At 40.0% G+C, this 19580-nt stretch overlaps 1 protein-coding gene across 1 annotated transcript in view; it reads left to right on the forward strand.

The window, feature by feature from the left end:
• The window catches only part of LOC129713146 (thrombospondin type-1 domain-containing protein 7A-like), a 354070-nt gene that overhangs the window by 220719 nt on the left and 113771 nt on the right, over positions 1–19580 (forward strand). Inside the window, exons 5-6 of the mRNA XM_055661980.1 lie at positions 6445–6600; positions 7616–7819. Coding sequence (XP_055517955.1) covers positions 6445–6600; positions 7616–7819 — 360 coding nt within the window. The remainder of the gene's footprint in view (positions 1–6444; positions 6601–7615; positions 7820–19580) is intronic.

Below are 19580 nucleotides of genomic sequence, written 5' to 3' on the forward strand. Positions count from 1 at the left end.
TCCTTCTCCTTCTCCTTCTCCTTCTCCTTCTCCTTCTCCTTCTCCTTCTCCTTCTCCTTCTCCTTCTCCTTCTCCTTCTCTTGTTCTATTTGATCTTCCGTTTGTGATCTGCAGTGCCAAGCCGGGCAAAATGACTCAGCATTTAGGTTGCCCGGCAACACTTTTGGTGGTCATTGGCACCCGGGCAACCGCTAATTTCGAGCCCTGCTGTTTCTATTGAGAGTTACCTCATCTCTTCGCATTCACCTGCTTAGGGTTTACTTTTTGTTTCATTTGTGTTGGAAACAAAGATTGAAAATTGCATATTTTTCCCAAAATTTCTATCAGCAAGGCAGAGTGTTAATGTTAAGGTCGGTTTTAATGTTGTCATCCCATGCACAAATGATTCCATCCATGCCAAAGTGAATCACCCCTGTACATGCTCATATTAATTTTCCATTGGACATGACTTCTACCAGAAGTGGGTGATATTATATTGCAACATGTGCGAAACTGTAGCACTGCTAGTAGGGTCACCCCCAGAGACCTAGCTACAGCATCCTGACCTTGGGTCCCGTCTGTTAGGTGTTTCCACATTTTCTGTAACTGCACAGGCTTCCTCTGGATATTCTGACATCCTTCCACATCCAAAGATGTGTGAATTAACTGCTGTGTGCAGGTGAGTGGCAGAATTCTGCTAAGGGTGATGAGAATGCGGGCAATTTAAGAAAATTTAGGATTTCAATGTGGTCTCAGCAGGCCGAATGGTCTGTCCCAAGCTGTATTATTCCATGATATATATGTTTTTAAAGAGACAACTCTTACAATACAACTTGAGCACGGGCAAGATGTTCTGCTTCGACAGTTCAGACTGTTAAAGTTCATTTATAAATAAAAAAGCCCTCCTGGGTTTTTTAAATTTTATTAAAGGATGCTCCATTGCCCCTTGCCACCAATTTATAAATGGCTTGGATGTCACATCACATTCTGCTGCTGGCAGGCATAGTTAATTCTATGAACAATCCACTGTCCTTTAAATTATCCTGAGTAAAGAGACTCACGCAAACCACAGGCATCAATGTAATATTTCTGTTATTTTATTAAAGGTTAATTATGTCTGTTAAAATCGTGACCATGAAACTGAATACATATATGCACTGGATAGGTTTACTAATCACGAACCAAGATCATTTCAGAACTATTGGTTCTTGGTTTTACAGAATAAAACCAAATAAATTGCTTGCACTGAATAATTTCCCTCACTTTCAGACTTCACATTGTTCAATAGCAAATGCTGTTTGGAAAAGGCTTTATATCTCTATCCAGGAATTTACATAGTATTGATTACGTTATTTCAGAGATTCTGTCTCAGAAGCAGGGGAAGCCTGGTATTGCACCACTTCTGTCAATCACTTTGGAATGCATAATCTATAGCATATTTATTTTTGAAGGTTCCAAAGATGGCAGATTTTTTTCTGTAAACATTATTTTAAAACAGTTGTGTTACTTCAAGGTTGTGAATCAAAAAAAAAGTGCAGATGCTGATAATCTGCCTGATATGTTAAAAATTATTGAACCTGCAGAAAATGCTAGAAAAACTCAGCAGATCAGGCAGCATCTGTGGAAAGAGAAACAGTTAAGATTTCAGAGTGAAGATGCTATAATAGATTTCTATGCTACACGTTTCTGCGTTACATAGATTGAGCAATTGTACTCCATTGCCCTCTCTATTGCAACATAAGATTCTTTAGTCAGAGGGTGGTGAATTTGTGCAATTCTTTGCCACAGAAGGCTGTTGAGGTAAAGTCAATGGATATATTTAAAGCGGAGATAGATAGATTCTTGATTAATATGAGGGTATCAGAGGTTATGGGAAGATGGCAGGAGAATGCTGTTAGGAGAGATAGATCGGCCATGATTGAATGGCATAGACTAGATAGGCTGAATGGCCTAATTCTACTCCTATCACTTATGTTCTTATGAAGATTTGTAGGTATTGGAGTTGTAAATATGGGTGTTGCATTTTTTTCATGACACTTCCTGGACCTTTAGTCTGAAGAATCTTATCCATTGGGATATAGTTGATATTCTAGAACCTATCACGGCTTGGCTCCTGGAGCACCCACTGCCATATATTAATTTATTGAGAACCTGCAGTGCCATTTAGGATTAATCACATGTTGGAATAGATCAAATTGACTGAGCATTATGTAAAATAGGTGATAATGAATCATCAACTATTTTGTGTTTTTTCTGACTGTTTCCATTGAAGTCAGAATATTTGCTTTCATTTTTTGTAACACTGTTACATAAAGTTAAATGCTCCCCATCTGTTCCTAAATCACATTTATTAAATTATTTTAAACAGTTCAAAGTGATGCAAATTTCCTCACATTATACGAGTATTGCTCTGTCTTCTCTTCTATGTTTCTTCCCTCCTCCCTCCCTACTTCACCATCTGTGGAGAATCAAGACACAGCAGGTGCTGGGACCTGGTAGAAAATAAAGGTGGGTCTCAGTGGGTCAGCCTGTATCTGTGGAAGCAAAGTCACAGTCGCCATTTTGGGTCGCGTGCTGAGATCTGTCCACAGATGCTGCCTGACCCATTGATTTTGTCCAGCAGTTTGTTCTATTGCTCCTTGCAACTTCTCTGAAATCCCTTGTGCTCTCTTAACACTGTTTTGCATTCTGCTTCTTTTCTACTTCGAATTCACCTGAACATTTTCATTGATTCTCCAATTCTTTTTATTGCCTGAAAACCATGGAGGTCTTTACTTATGTTTTCTCTCCTCAATTCACAGTGATTCTCATCTGCATTTATCTTTGATAAATTTGTCACATAAAATAATACAGTAACAATACAGTAAAACTCAGAATTCCTTCCTCTTCTTTCGTGTCCATCTTCCATGTTTCAAATGTTGACATCGCTGTCATCGTCCATCCTGAAAAGAACGCAAGCTTCCGGCGACAATCAGTGGGAGCCATCACTTTTGGCAATAGATGATGGTGGTAGCAGAATTAGCTTGGGATACTTCCAGTTTTCAGCCCCGCGATGTGGGCGTTTCTGCTATAGGGCCTCTGAATTCATGCAAGCTTGGATCCACGGTGCCAGGCTGTGCAAATTTGCATACTTTTGGATATTACTCCTATTATTACCCCCGCAGGTTTTTAATTATTATTTTTTTTTAATGTTACACAGTAACATAACAGTTATTCCTGTGAATGTGGTAAGTTAAAAAAGGACAGGAAACAGGACGCCGGTGAGTATGAAGGCAGCACAGTAAACAAGTTTAAAGGAAGCAGGGATAATGGGATCTTCATAAGTTTAAAAAGAGCTTGGAAATGGGACTCCAGTGAGTTTAGAAAGAGTGTGAGAAATGTCACCGGGTGACCAACATGTGCAGCCATCAGGATTTCCGAATAATAAGATGGTGAATTATTAGAATTTGCTATCTTATTTGCATCATTAGATTGTGAATTATTATGTATTTTTGTTGTGCAGTACTTGAGTAATTTGAGGTGTGTGGAGGCTAAAGAGCACATAATTAACTTTTGTCATGTGGTGCCCAAACCATTGGGGCTTTTATTAACTAGTTAATGTCGATTGAGTATTATGGTTAAATAAGATCACCAACTATTTAATGTCGAATAGTATGATTAATATCTATCTATATACTTTTAAAACTCTGTGTGTGTGTGTGTGTTTGTTTGTGGGTGTCAGATTTGGCCTTCGATTCCTTGGTCCTCCAAAACCACACGCAAAAAACCCAAGATTTTTTTCCATTTAGCTAGCGATTTAGCTTTTACATTCACTAATCAACTCCTCATTACATTTAGACATTTTTCTGTACACATTTTTTAATAAAATCCTTCCTTGACATCGTACGCAGTGTCTTGATGTCATACGCAGCGTCTTGACAGCGTACACCTAGCTCGTGGCATTGCGCGATGACGTCAGGCCGCCCCACCTTTGCAACCGCGCGTTGCGGGAACAGACCCAACGGGTCTGCACTTGGTCTAGTATGTGTGCGTGTGTGCGTGTGTGTGTGTGTGTGTGTGTGTGTGTGTGTGTGTGTGTGTGTGTTTGGGTGGTGTGGGTATGTATATATTACAGTACAAATGTTTTCTCTAACTATGTATATGACGCCATTAATTCCTATGTTACCTTTCTACCCTGGCATATTGCAGTTCCCTGTTGTCCCAATGGGGTTGATTTTACAATATCAGTGTTTTTGTAGCTTCAGTAATGGTTCCATCAGATCAGCACACTTGGCCAAGGATATCTTGCAATAGTGTAAAATTTACATAAGTATCTTAGGCCATGAGTCTATAGAATGTCTCTGCTACATTATGGTTGTGGAGGCAACATTATCAATAATGCAAGACCAATTCAACATTCCTTAAATGTACATCATTACATTTAAGGATTATATTTATTTAATGCAAGGTATCTACTCATTTGGCAGTTGCTCGTAGGTAACAGTGCATGCAATGCCTTGGCCAATTACTTTTGTGATATTCAGTGCACGGCAAAACATCCTACCTTGACTTTGGTATTGGCAACAATATTTTACTCTCTTAGATCTTCATGTTTCCTGCAGCAAAATTTCAAACACTGATAATATGAATGTACCATTCATGCTTAACTCTATTTACAACCAGGGTGAGTTGCCAACACCTGTAATCGACAAAAAAAAAGCTGGATCTGTTCCCGGAGGTTTGTGTTGCTCGACATGACATTCTCTTTCCCCAAAGAAGATTGTTTTTAATTTTTGATTGCAATTGGAGTTCCTCTGTCAATAACCCATGTAATTTACCCATTCAAGTTGAATTTCATTATATTAATACAGATTTTAAGCTTTTCAAGGCCTCAAAACGTCTTTAGGAAATCTTGCACTTAATTCTTTCATATCCATTGCTGAAGTGCTTCACAGCTTTAGTATATAGTCATTATTATAATGTTTTTTTGCAAATTTTAGCTCGTTAAAGAACCTCGCCAACGGTCTGTCTTTTTTGTTATTTTTAGTGTGTTTTAAAAGTATGTGTTAATGTTCTCCTGTTTGTTTTATGTGGGAGGTGGGGAATAGGGTCGGGGGAAACTTTTTTTCAATCTGTTACCTTGCCGGAGATGCAATTGTTTTCCGGATTGTTACTCCGGTCGCTCCATGGCCTAACATCATGGACCCTGCGGCCTTGCTCGAGACTGACTTCGAGCCCCACCGCGGAACCGTGGACTTACCATCGGAGCCTGTGATCCCTTGTCTCGGATCAACGCACCAACCACGGCCTGCGGATTTCACCCTCGAGCAGCTTGCAGTCTCGGCTGGAGACTGTTGTTGGGAAGCTCCAAAGTCGCAAAAGATTCGACCAGCCCTGACCCGAGGTCCGATTGCCCGCCGCGGGGAGCTGAGATCTCCCCCGATGCGGGAGCTTGATCACCCCGATGCGGAGGGCCAAACTGCCGGCTACGGGAGCCAAGATTGTCCCTTCAACGGAAGGCTCGAGGCCCCCGACTACAGGAGGACAAAGAAGGGAAGAGATTGAACTTTTTTTTATCGCTTTCCACCACAGTGAGTAATGTGGAGGTGTCACTGTGGTGGTTTTTGTATGTTAAAATGTATTCTGTGTGTCTTATTGCTTTTTATTGGTATGACTGTATGCCAAATCAAATTCCTCGTATGTTGCAAAACATACTTGGCTAATAAAGTATGATAATGATTATGTTTATAGTATGTTTTAAGCCTTGTTGAGGATTTTCATACCTATAACGAGGGGAATCATACAGTGAATTCTATGGAGCGGTGGAGAGAAAAATTAGTGGAAGATCATCCAAAAGCCTCTTTCTCTCCTGTCACCACATGCCACTTATTCTGAGCATTGTTGAAAGGATATTAAGAAGCATCCTCCTCCACCTTCAGGAAACCTGAGACATTTTTTTATATGCAAGGATGTGGAGAATGTTTGCAATTGTTGACTGTGTTGAGGAATAACTAAAACTTAATGAAAGCAAAATGATCAGATAGATGAACGTTATAATTATTGCACTGATGCAAATGACCATAGAACAGTACAGCACAAGAGCATGTCCTTCAGCCCACAATGTCTGAGCTGAACATGATGACAAGATCAATTCTTCACTGCCTGCACATGATCCACATCCCTCTATTCCCTGCATATCCATATGCCTACCCAAGAGCATCATCCATGCCAAAGTCTTCTTTATTAGATTTTTAGCAGTGAACTATAGTGGTCATAGGTAATTACTTTAATGGGAATTTTTGCAAATCAATCGTTTCAAAAGCAAATAAACAGATCCACTCACAAGATCAAGTTACTACTCACCATTCAAAGTACACTTAAAGAAGATTTTTTGTTGTTGATAAATTCAGGTTATTAAAAGAGCCATTTTACTTGTTATATCTAATGTAAAAATTAACATACATTTCATTTTATTTATATTGCCAGCTTCAAAACCTGTTGATAACAAGATGTGCACTGGACCCACACCAAGCACCACACAAATGTGTCAAATAATCTGCCCCATTGAATGTGAAGTATCACCTTGGACTGCTTGGGGACCATGTACCTATGAAAGCTGTCAGGATCCACAAGGAAAAAAAGGCAAGTTGAATCTATAATTTTAACAAAATGCAAAAAAAAAACTGCTGGAGGTACTCAGTGGATTGGGCAGCATTAGGTGGGGAAAAAGGGCTAGTTGGTGCTTCAGGTCGTAACCCTGCATCGCAGCAGATGCAGGGTATTGACTCAAAATGTTGAATATCCTTATGCCTTCACAGATGTCATCTGATCTGTTGCATTCCTCCTGTGATTGTTTTTTTTGGTCTAGATTCCAGCCTCATGTGTCTCAATTGCTACAAGCATTTCAGGTATTGTTTGTAAGAATTTTAATTGCATATTGTGGAATATAAAGGTTGAAAACTACTGTTTTCAAATATATATTTAGGGCTTTTTCTGTATTGTTATTCTCTTTACTATTTTTTTTTATTTCATGGTAGATCTCATTTGGTAAATTCATGCACATTTATAAATTAAAAATGTCCAATCAGCTGGTACACGGAGGAAATCTCCTCCTATTTTGGAACCTGCATTGCAAACATTTTCTGAGGTAGGAGTAATAGAAGAGTTAAATTACAAATAAAGTAAGTATTCTATTCAGAAAAAGACACAAAGTTCTGAAGTAATTCAGCAGGCCAGTCAACATTTCTGGAGCACATTAATAGGTGATGTTTTGGGTTGGTACCTGTCTTCAAACCTGTTGTTTCCAGGTTGTTTTCAAAGAACACTATCTTTGTGTTAATTTTAACATAATGCAATTGAATGCAATGATGAAATTCTAATAAAAGCAAATCTACCCAGGCAACATTTAGGTTAATCAGTGCAGATGTTTTGAGTTTAAATTACTGACTAAAACTAAGTAAACCCGTTCATTTGAAAATATTCCCCTTTATGAGGCTGTGGAATTACTGATCCTGTTGAAGGCTTTCCTTGGGCATTGAGTTTAAAAGAAAATGTACACACGCCATTGCTTAGACTAGATATATATTAGTCTCTTCCTCATGACTGCTTTACATTTTGTGAACAGAAAAGTGAAATGTAAGTTTATGCCTTCTTATAGGATTTAAATTGCGGAAACGACAAATTACCAATGAGCCCACTGGTGGGATTGGCAACTGTCCACACTTACATGAAGCTATCCTTTGTGACGACCCATCCTGTTACAGCTGGCAGATTGTGAAATTGGGCGAATGCTTACCTGACAATGGCAGTGAATGTGGACCAGGAATCCAAACGCCAGAAGTTCAATGTGTCAACAGCAACAGTAAGTCTGTTTCACCTATTTTATAAATGAACCTCCAAAGTTGTGTTTTCACTTGATTGATGAAGCACGACTTTTTCATCTACCAGGAAGATTACATGGTGGACTGAGCTTCTCCTTTATAGCTGCCTCTGCTGATGCATGGGGATGTCTTAATTCTCTGACTGAAATCTCCTTCGGCTTCTGTCACTGTTTCTGTAAATTAGTTACATAGATTAATATTTAAAATCGATAATAGTTGGCACCTGCATGATGTGTTTTTGTTTTTGATGTGTACATACAGCATCTGATTTCACTCTCTGTGTATTTGCACTTTACTTTAGATTGGTTGCTGGGAACTGTGTTAATTGTGGCAGTGAAATGAAATGAAAAATGAAATGATTCAAGTGGGAGTTGTATCCAAATGATTCCCATACTGATGGGATAAATGCATCTTGTCAGGTGGTATTAAACATGCTGTGTGACTGAAGTTAGGGTTCCCTCCATTCTGTCTCAAAGAATAACTGGAAAAAACAGTCAAACTGCTACAACAATGACAGTAAACTGGTAACCTCATGCAGAGTAGAAATATAATTAGTTTAGAGATGCAGTACATAAACAGGGCCCACCGTGTCTTCGATAACCGGCAATTCATGCACACTAACACTGTCCTACACACACTGGGAACAATTTATAATTTTTACCAAGCCAATCAACTTACAAACCTGTACATGTTTGGAGTGTGGGAGGAAACTATAGCTTCTGAAGAAAACCCCCACGGGTCATGGGGAGAATGTACAAACTTCATAAAGACAGCACCTATAGTCAGGATCGAACCCAGGTCTTTGGCGCTGTAAAGGGCCTGTCCCACTTGGCGATGTTTTCGGCGGCTGCCGGCATCATTGACTGACATATCAGGTCACCGTAAAAGTCACGGCGTGATGCAGCGTGACGCGACGGTGACGTATTGACACTCGGTGTTTCCTCAAATGTCGCAACATTTGTTTTTGTCGCCGCTGGATTTTGAAATGTTCGAAATCTTTTGGCGACCCTGGTAGAGTCTGAAGAAGGGTTTTGGCCCGAAACGTTGCCTATTTCCTTCGCTCCATAGATGCTGCTGCACCTGCTGAGTTTCTCCAGCATTTTTGTGTACAGGCGACCCTGATACGTCAGTCAATGACGCCAGCAGCCGGCAAAAAAATTGCCAAGTGGGACAGGTCCTTAAGGCTAGAGTGCTACGCCATTAGCTGTGCCAACGTACCGCCCTAATTATTGGTGTAGAAAATTGAACAGTGTTACAATGTATATTGGAGGTATCCATCTGAGGTTGGGGCTGAGGCATGTCATTGGGTTTAAAGCTGTGACTTTTAGGCATAACTTGAGTCACAAATGTCTCGATGACATGCAGCTTATAGCCCTTCAAGACATCTAATTTGTTAGAACGTGCCATTTTATTAAACTAGATCACAGAGAGTATAGAATGACTCCCACTTGCATGCTGCTAACTTTAGGGTGATAAAAATAATTAGTATTCTTTGAACTGTCATCTGCATTCCTCTTGGGGACATTAGTATCTCCTGCTACGGCCATAAAAATTAACATGGCAAAAGTAATGAGAAAATAGAAGTATGAAGACAAATGCAGTTCTTTTACAGAAGGCTGGGCACTATATCTGCTTAATATATAACACTTTAAATTTTGACCTAACTCCCTAAATTCTCGATACAGAACCTCATCTCAATTCCTAACTGTTGTTAGTAACAATATGGACCATAGTCTTTGGTTGCTCACTATCCCCTTTCAGAATGTCCTGCACCCACTTTGTGATATCCTTGATCCTGACACCAGAGAAGCACCATACCATCATGGAGACTCACTCATGACCACAGAACTACCCATCTGTGCCCCTGGCTATTTGTCTACTTTTCACCTCCAGCTTTTGTCACTATCACCATCCATCTCTCGACCTGAAACGTCACCTATTCATTCGCTCCATAGATGCTGCCTCATCCGCTGAGTTTCTCCAGCATTTTCGTCTACCTCCAATAACAACAAGTTACCTTTGTCTTACTTACTATGCTTTACCACAATCATGACTCTCTTTTCCAGTTTTCTCCCCACTACCTCATCAGTCTGAAGAATAGTCCCAACCTGAAATTCCATGCCTATCCCCTCCACAGATGCTGCTTGGCTGCCATGTTCCTCCAGCACTTGAGCTGTTTTCAGGTCAAGATTTCATAATCTGCTATCTCTTGCGTCCCAGTCACTACTGTTCACCTAGGCTTTGATGTACCCTGCCGTGCAGCAGAGTCAGCTGTTGATGTCACTGATGTTGATGTCACTGATGCCGCAGAGGGTAGTCGAGGCCAGTTCATTGGCTATATTTAAGAGGGAGTTAGATGTGGCCCTTGTGGCTAAGGGGATCAGGGGGTATGGAGAGAAGGCAGGTACAGGATACTGAGTTGGATGATCAGCCATGATCATATTGAATGGCGGTGCAGGCTCGAAGGGCGGAATGGCCTACTCCTGCACCTATTTTCTATGTTTCTATGTGGCTACTTGCTACTGTTGTAGCTTTTTCCTTATCGCTCACCGTATCAGATATACATGTCAGAGAGGGGAACAGCCACTCCTAATCTTCATGCTTGCTCCTCCTGGCAGCTACCAGTGTATCTGGCTAAACCCGTGGTGTCACCACCTCCCTTAAACTTCAGTCTATGACACCTTCTGCCTCCCGTTTGATCCTCAGAGAGCCCAATAACCTGCTAACCCCAAGTTAAAAGTGTAGCGTGTTGATACAGAATTTATAGGGAAATATTTGTAGTTACTAATGCAACTGTGCCTTACTTCCGATGCAGCTGGAAGTGATTGGATAACCTTATGAGCATTCTTCAGCCCTGAAGTTCCTGGTAGCTCTAGATTATTTTTACAGCTTTCCAACACTAGTCCATTGTGAGAGCACAAAGTTGGCGAAGTTCACAATGACGTATGGTTGGAAATGTGCTTAAACATAAAAACACAATAAGTTAGAGTATGAGAAAGCAATCAAGCCTGTTCTGCCATTAAAGCAACAATGGCTGAATCAATCTTGACCTGAGCACAACTTTGTTTATTCTCTTCCCATAATCTTTGACTTCCTGGTGATTTATCCTAAGCCACAGCCAGGGTAGAACAAACACAGGAAGTTCTTGTCCATTGATTTCTATTTTTGAGTTAAATTAAATATTTGGAATATTTTAACTATTCTCAACAATTTCAATTCAAACATTCAAAGTCTTGAATAGATTTGACAGCTGGCCAAGTTAGGATGCATTATGTTAAAGTCTTTTCAGTCTTTATGCGAGTTCACTTTCGTCCATCACATAATGGCTTTCAATTGATGTAAGACCCTGTTGCCATGCAAGATCTATTCTTTGACTTTGGCTTCTCTTCACTGCTTCCCACTGGAGAAACCATACAAGGTTATTGTGACCTTTCTCTATAGATCACTGAATAAAACACATAACCTATTAATGTATAATGTACAAAAAAAACCTGAATTTTGCTTTACTTTTTGCCATTTCACGAAGAAATGCAATATGATTGAGCATTAAAATTAGATTAATACATTATTGAATAGTTATTCATCTCTCATTGATTTTAGGCTTGGCTCGGTGTTCATTTCAAAACTCTGGCTAAGAAGCTATTGGTTTAATTCCAACTGCAACAATCTGCACTCGCACATAATATACACTCGCATTTCAGTGCAACTTTGAGCAACTGTTGAACTACTGAGTGCTTATTGAATCATTCTAGCATTTTCAGATACTGCACTCTCCAGCACTAGCATCCCTCAGTTTGATTGTTTCTAATATTGGCTTGTTGCACCATATAGAAGCAGAACAGATTCACAGCAGGAGAACCACCACGGAACAGCAATATCTGCATTGATAGAAACAGAGAAAATACTAAGTGGGACCTGTTGGGTCCCAGCATCACACGGGAGGGCTGGTCCCCAATGCAATATTCCACCTCTCCACCAATTCCAATATTGGTGGCCAGTTGGGTGGGGTGGGGGGTTTCTGGAGCACTAGTATGGGTGTTGTGGGCTGAAGGAACTGGTTTCCAGAGGGCTAGTAAGGACAATGTGGGCCAAATGGATTATTGGGCTGGCGGCTCATTCACTCAAGCCTGTTGTGCTGGCAGCTCACTCACGGCTGGTGGACTGGTAGTTGACTCACGGCTATTCCTTGAAATTCCATTTCAAGCAGGGTGCAAGGCCACCAAATTCAAGTGCAGTTTCTTACCACTTCAAGCAGGGTGCAAGGCCACCAAATTCAAGTGTAGTTTCATATCATTTCAAGCAGGGTGCAAGGCCACGAAAGACAGCGAGTCGTGACCTCTCCCTCCTCCATCTTGCAGAGACTGAGCCATGCCCTCACTTCTGGGTTTTATAGTCCTCCCCCCCCCCCCCCCCCCCCCCATCAGAAGGGGCATGGCCTTCATGGCGTGATTGACAGGAGAGAGAATCTCAACATCTTTTAAACACTAATAACTCTTATATTTTTAATCGATGGGAAAAATCCTCAGCACCTGATGAGCGGAGGGGGTCTGAGTAATTTAGCCAAAAATCACAGCTGAACGTGGTAGCGTTTCTTTTTCTAAAATCAATATCAAGCGCAAACAGGAAGTGGTCAAGATTAGACTTTTAATTATATAGAAAGCAAGGCAACTTTAATTAGGCAATGCAACTTTAATTAGGCAAGGCAACTTTAATTAGACAACACAGCTTTAGCATTTCCAAACCAAAGGCAACACAGCTTTAGCATTTCCAATCCAAGGACAATACAGCTTTAGCATTTCCAAACCAAAGGCAACAAAGCTTTAGCATTCCCAAACCAAAGGCAACAGAGCTTTAGCCTTTCCAAACCAAAAGCAACACAGCTTTAGCATTTCCAAACGAAAGGCAACACAGCTTTAGCATTTCCAAACTATATTTTCAAACCACATTAAGGGCACTGACAGGTCAGTAAAACCACTCACAATTTAGTAGACATGTGTTCAGTGTTATTCACAGCTCAGACTGAGAGTCGTGACCATCTCACTCCCCCATCTGGCAGAGACTGACTGAGGCACTCAACATTTCCAGGTTTAATAGTCCCTCCGGAAGGGGCATGGCCTTCAGGAGAGAGAATCTCAACATTTTTCAAACACTAATAACTCTTTATATAATAATATTTTTCATCGATGGGAAAAATCCTCTTGTCCTGCGCAGTGGAGGGGGACTTTGAGTACGATGGCCAAAAATCACAGCTGTATGTGGCAGCGTTTTTTCTAAAATCAATAGACGGAACAACAGGAAGTAGTCAAGATCAGACTTTTAGTAATATAGATGTGCAGGAGTAAGCCATTCGGCCCTTTGAGCCAGCACCGCCATTCAATATGATCATGACTGATCATCCAGAATCAGTACCCTGTTCCTGCTTTCTCCCCATATCCCTTGATTCCGTTAGCCCTAAGAGCTAAATCTAACACTCTCTACTAGGTCATCCGACTAGTCCTACTAGGTCATTTTTGCAGCAGGAGCGGTAATCCCTGGAGGAAAGTGAAAGACTTAATTTGGCCCCGACCAAAGTCTTAAAAAAAACATGTTTAAAGAAAAGCCATGAATCCACAACAAATGAAGAGAGGGAACCACTTTTGCATCACAAGACTTTGCTTTTGGTCATTATTGCCTTTATTCAGATTGTACTGGGAAATTGTCATTGCAAGAGAAAAATATTGTGTCAGGAAGCCAATCACGGCTTGCAGGTCGGGGCTGTAAACTGACTTTGCTTCTGCTGGAAATTGTAAATTAAATAATATGCTGATTGCTGCTGGGGTTATTAAAATTAAAATCCAAATGTTGATTGGAATGATTTAATGTATCTTCAGGTAAACAATAATGATATCTTACAGAGTTTTGGTGCCAAATCTTATGGTTCTCCTTAACAAAGTGATCTGTTGGAACTTTGAAATAATGATAATGGATTCTCATCTGAAAATGTTTGATCTTGACAATGCCAAGGAAAGGAAAGTTGATGTGACTTCCAACAGACAAGTTGCAAGAAAACAAAAAGAATGCCAGAAATACTCAGGCAGATTTTGCGGAGAGAAAAACAGTGTAAGCCTCGCAGGTCAATGACCAGAGAGGCTTATACTGTTCTGGTGGCTCCTAGAATGTAGGGAAGAATTTAAATTGGAAATCATGTGGAATAAGTCGGATCCTGACTATGTTTTTGTTAGAGCAGTGATGCAAATAATTTAAAAACAATTCTATTCAGCCCAGCAGCAAGTCAGCAATGCATTTACATTTTGGGGAAAAAATAACCAGCAATTGTTTTTCTGAAGCTGAGAAAACTTTCACACATTCACAGTTTATTTTTAGTCAAAAGGGTTGGCTGAGTATATATTTACATGATTAAGGCTATTTACTGTTTTCTTGTAAAACTGGGTGGATGGAGGGTTGCTGTTGAAAGGTTGCTACCGTAGTAAGTATATAAATCATAGCTTCAATAAAGCTTTAGTGAAAGTGAGTAAAAAAACAAAAGACTGCTCCTACGCAATTTTGCTCCATGGTTTGCAAGTTTCCAATAAGCAATAACAGTCTGTAATAATGGATTTAATGTAAGCATGCAGAGAATTCGATTGAATAGAGAATAGTATGCCCAGATTTGTTTCATTAAAATGAACGATTGTGAAGATAGAACTGCAATGTTTGCGGGCTAAATCAAGCAGATTCACATTGGGACTATTTATACAAAGTGGCATGATGATTATTTGCACAGTTTTAATATCTAAGTAAACAAATCATGTCAACCAGCAACATGGTAACCAACTGGTAAATTTAATGAAAAACACTGGAAAAAATTGTAGAAAGAAATTGACTGAGGATCGTAATTTATTGCAGGTAGTTCAAATGTTTAATTATAGTGGATTTCCACATAGTAAATGCATAAAATCAGATATAATTTGCTTTTTTCCAGGAAACCCATATTTACATATGCAACAGGGAAACACTCAAATGAAATCACATCAAATAAATTTGCATCTTGGACATTAACTGTAAGGTGAACCAAGAAATGCTATTTAATGCTATTAAATTCCACTTTCCGCTGACTGGTTATCACGCAACAAAAGCTTTTCACTGTAACTCGGTACACATGACAATAAACTAAACAAAACTAAAATAATTCCTTGGTACTTGTACTCAAATCCCTTTATGGTCTTCACCTTTCCTATTCTATCCATCTCTTCCAGCCTTGCATCCCCTGAGTACTTACTTCAGGTACTATTTTATTTCTTTAGCTTTACCATTGAAAGCAGCTCCTTGTTGAGTGCAGCCAAGGTGATCAAGAGCACTTGGCAACATTTGAATTTGAATTTGAATTTGAATTTGATTCCTTTATTGTCATTCAGACCTTTTGGTCTGAACGAAATTTAGTTGCCTGCAGTCATACACAATAATAATAAATAACAAAACATACAATAAACACAAATTAACATCCACCACAGTTAGTTCACCAGGCACCTCCTCACTGTGATGGTCTTAGTCTCTGTCTCTTCCCTCCTCGTTTTCCCTCTGCGCTGAGGCGATCCAGGCCGAAGATCCAGGCATAAAAGCCAAGCATTCCAATCTAACATCATGATCCCACTAGTGATCTAAACAACTGGATTTAAATGCTCAAAATATTCAAGGGCTGAACCGTCATTTGTGCAGAAGTGGAAAGGAAAATAAATCCTCATTTTACACCATCACGCATGGTTATAATCTGTTCCAAACAGTACATATCTAAAAGTAGAGCAAAATTGTGGACTACCGTCCGCTTGGAAATTGGTTAAAGTGTTTAATTCCTTAAGATCAACAGAATCAGAATCAGAATCAGAATCGCATTTATTCGCCAAGTACATTTTGCAACATACAAGGAATTTCATTGGCCAGGTCAGTCATACAATTAAAAGCAACAGATCACTCAAAATAACACATTTTTTAGCATGAACATCCACCACAGTGACTCCTACACATTCCTCATTGTGATAAAGTTCAAGTCTCTTCCTTTTGTTCTTCGTCGTGGGCCTCGAGCCCCCGTTGACAGGATGATCTTGACTCCCCTAGCCAGTGGAGTTCGGACCCCCCGCGTCAGGGCGATCAAGCTACCGCATCGGGGGGATGTCAGCTCCCCCGCACCAGGCGATCGAACCGTGCGTCGGGGCTGGTCGAGATTTCCGTGATGTTGGAGCTCCTGACTAGCCTCACCCGAGACTGCGAGCCCTTGATGGTGATTCCGCGGTGGGAGCGACCCCAGGCAAGGGATCAGCTCCGATGTTAAGTCCGCGCCCCGCGGTAGGGCTTACGACAGTCCGAGAAGGCTTCCAGCTCCATCGATGGTAGGCCGCAGAGCCTTCATCGATGGTAGGCCGCCGATCCCTTCTCCCCTCCCCCACATAAAACACACCGAAGAACATTAAAACAGAAACTTTTAACAAACTAAAAAATAACAAAAAGAGTGAAAAGCCGAACAGACTGCCGGCAGGGCAGCCATCTCCCCGGCACCCTTGGTAGTCATTATAACTCTATAACTGTTTCTTAAATGTTTGGAAGGCCCCTGCCTCAACTACCTCCTCTGGCAACTTGTTCCATTTATCCCAACCTTTGTATGAAAAAGTTACCCCTCATATTCCTATTAAATCTTTTCCCCTTCACCTTAAATCTATGTCCACTGGTCCTCAATTCACCTACTCGATCCCGGCAGTCTATACCTGCCGCAAGTCTCCTTCTTATTCTTGACCAGAGCTTCAATTTCGCTCATCGTCCAAGCATCTTTATGCCCGCCTGCCTTGCCCTTCACTCTAGGGAGTTGTGCATAAATGCTGCTTAGTAGCCCGTTTGATGATAGCATCTATGACTATGCTGATTGTTGAGAGCAGACGTATTAGTGTGTGTGTGTGTGTGCGTGTGTGCGCATGTGCACGCAGCCGCCAAGAAATTGTGTGAAAAAGGGACATTTTATTTGAGTTAATTGCACCACACTATTCCATTTTTCACACGGTGTAAAAAAGTTGTTTTACTTAAGAACACAATTTGCAAGCATTGTCTGTCAATTTAACGTGCAAGCTTCCTTTAAGTAGAAAGTTTTGTACTCTAGATCAAAGGAATCCATCTGGGCAACATGAAAAAACAGTGTATCACATTATTCATCAATGTTGAAAGGTTTTATTCTGATTAAAATGGAAGCAAATTGTTTTATCACCAAAATGTTCTTAACTTACCTCTAGTTTTTTTTGTTGTTTATGGTTTCCACCTTCTTTGAATTAATTATCTTTTGTTGATTTAATGTTTAAGCAACCACAAGTCTGGAAAATTGTGCTCTAGTAGTAATTTTTCACATTGGACTGCTGTCAACATATGTATTTGACCATGGAGTCGAGGGCTTAATTGGCTGTGTTATACCCACAAATATACTTTCCAGTATAGGTTCATACAATCATAGTATTTACAACACAGAAGGAATTTGTGCCGGCATTTGGTCGTCTGCTATTGTTGTCCACTCCATTGTCATTTCCCTGCCTGCTATACTCATCAATCATATCAAATTCTTAAAAAAATTCTGTTATTATGGCAAAAGCAAAAATTAGCACTTTAACCCTAGAATAACATCCGAAGCAACAGGACAATAGATGCAAAACCAAAGAAGAAACAAATTATTAAAAGCTACTAAAGATTTTTAGGACGGGCCTTGAAAGAGATTTTAAAGACGTTATTTAAAGACCAAGTCCAGAATATGGGGATTGATTGTCTGAAGGCTAACACTGCCATTAGTGCGTGAAAGGTATTTGAGAGACAGAAAGCAGATGAACAAAATGCATTCGGTGAAAAGTGAGATCTTAACTAGATGCAGCAAAACATAAATGAGAATTTAAATTGTTTATTTTTTGGCAGAATAGGAGCCATGCAATAATGTGAAAGGCGAGCAGGACTTGTATGAAGACAAAGATGGAACGTACTGTTTTTAACTGTGAACTGAAATTTGTGGAATGTAGAAAACAGGAACTGCAAATGCTGGTTTACAAAAAAAAGACACAAAGTGCTGGAGTAACTCAGCAGGTCAGACAGCATCTCTGAAGAACATGGATAAGCAATCTTTTGGGTCAGATCTGAAGAAGGAACCCGACCTAAAACATCACCTATCCATATTCTCCTGACATGCACATGCCGACCAACATGTCCCATCTGTTCTAGTCCCACCTGCCTGCATTTGGCCCATATCCCTCGAAACGTATCATATTCATGTACCTGTCCAAATGTTTTTTAAGCATTGTGAAAGTACCTGTCTCATCTACTTTCTCTGGCAGCTCGTTCCATACCTACAAACGTTTATATAAAAGTTGCCCCTGAAGTTTGCCTTAAATCTTCTCCGTCCTCACCTTAAATCTTTAAGGTGAAAATACATGGAAGGTGGGCAAATTGAGGCTGATGGGATGTTGGCACAGAAGAGGAGTTGAGGCCAGCATAGATCAGCCATGATCATATTGAACAATGGGGCAGGTGGCCTATTCATGGTCCAATTTTCTTGTGTCCTGCTACATGGTGTCATATGATGTAACCAAGAGAGAGTACATATGAAGAAGATATAACCACCAGCAAGGGATCTTGCTTGAAGAAGTGGGGAAGGGGGGAAAGCAATATTCTGGGAAATGTTGATGGGAAAGTATTCAAAATTCTTGTAAAGAAATAGGGGTTGTACGTGGCGTAATGATGTAGTAGTAGAGGACAGTGAATGCAAAAACAGTTTTTTAAGAAGGTGTGATGGCAACTTTGAAAGAGTAGGGGCACAGTGCCTGGGGAAATTTATCATGTCTAAGCATCGTGGAAAGGAAACATATTTAGGTTATCTGAAATTTAATTGCAATGGGGTAAAGGGAACAGTTGGTCATCCATTAGATGGTTGAGGAATTGGAGAGGAGAAGATTCAGAGCTGACCAGGAGAAGAAATATGTGGAGACTTGATACTAGGCGGGAGCTTGACTTATCGTCTATCGTATGTATCTGACTCTGGTGCGAATTTTGGTCCATCACTGGTATATATCACAGCAACTTGTATAAAGGCAGAACAGTCCCATAGATGTATCCATCAGTAATGAACAGAAAAGCATGCGATTCTTCTGACATAATGTGCGGGAATTCCTAAAATATGTTAAACTTTCTGATTATAAATTCAAAACATTTACGATTTAGTATGTTGCAACAGTTATCTGTGGAAAAAATATAAAATATCCCAGAACACTGATGTCTACTTCAGCCAAGCAAATGTGTAGGCAAGTTAAACAATTCTGTAAAAACATCTTTGTACGATAAGCTAGAATGTCATTAAGGTTAGACATTTGTCCACTTACAGTATGAACTACAACCTACTGGGTCCATTTGTTTTACAAAGTGCTATCAATATTAATCGAAACAGCACTGAGGTCACAAGTTGTAGTCAGAAGGGAATTTCAAAGCAAGAAGCAACACCTCATCAATCTATTGGATTTTTTTTGAAAAGGTAATTGGGTCAACAGCTGTAGTAATAAAGTGAATAGATTTTACTGCAATTTTCTTATGATATTACATACTCAGAAATTTTTAACAATCCCTCAAATTAGTCATAATTAATGACAAATTGTACTGATTAAATTGGATTTTTTGGGGTGGTAAAAAATTAGAGCGAAGATAAAAAGATTGTTTTGCTTTGAGCACAGAGAGAGAAATTATCAGGGATTTTCCAGG

The sequence above is a fragment of the Leucoraja erinacea genome, chromosome 2 (assembly GCF_028641065.1).
Source record: "Leucoraja erinacea ecotype New England chromosome 2, Leri_hhj_1, whole genome shotgun sequence".
In the NCBI taxonomy this organism is placed as follows: domain Eukaryota; kingdom Metazoa; phylum Chordata; class Chondrichthyes; order Rajiformes; family Rajidae; genus Leucoraja; species Leucoraja erinaceus.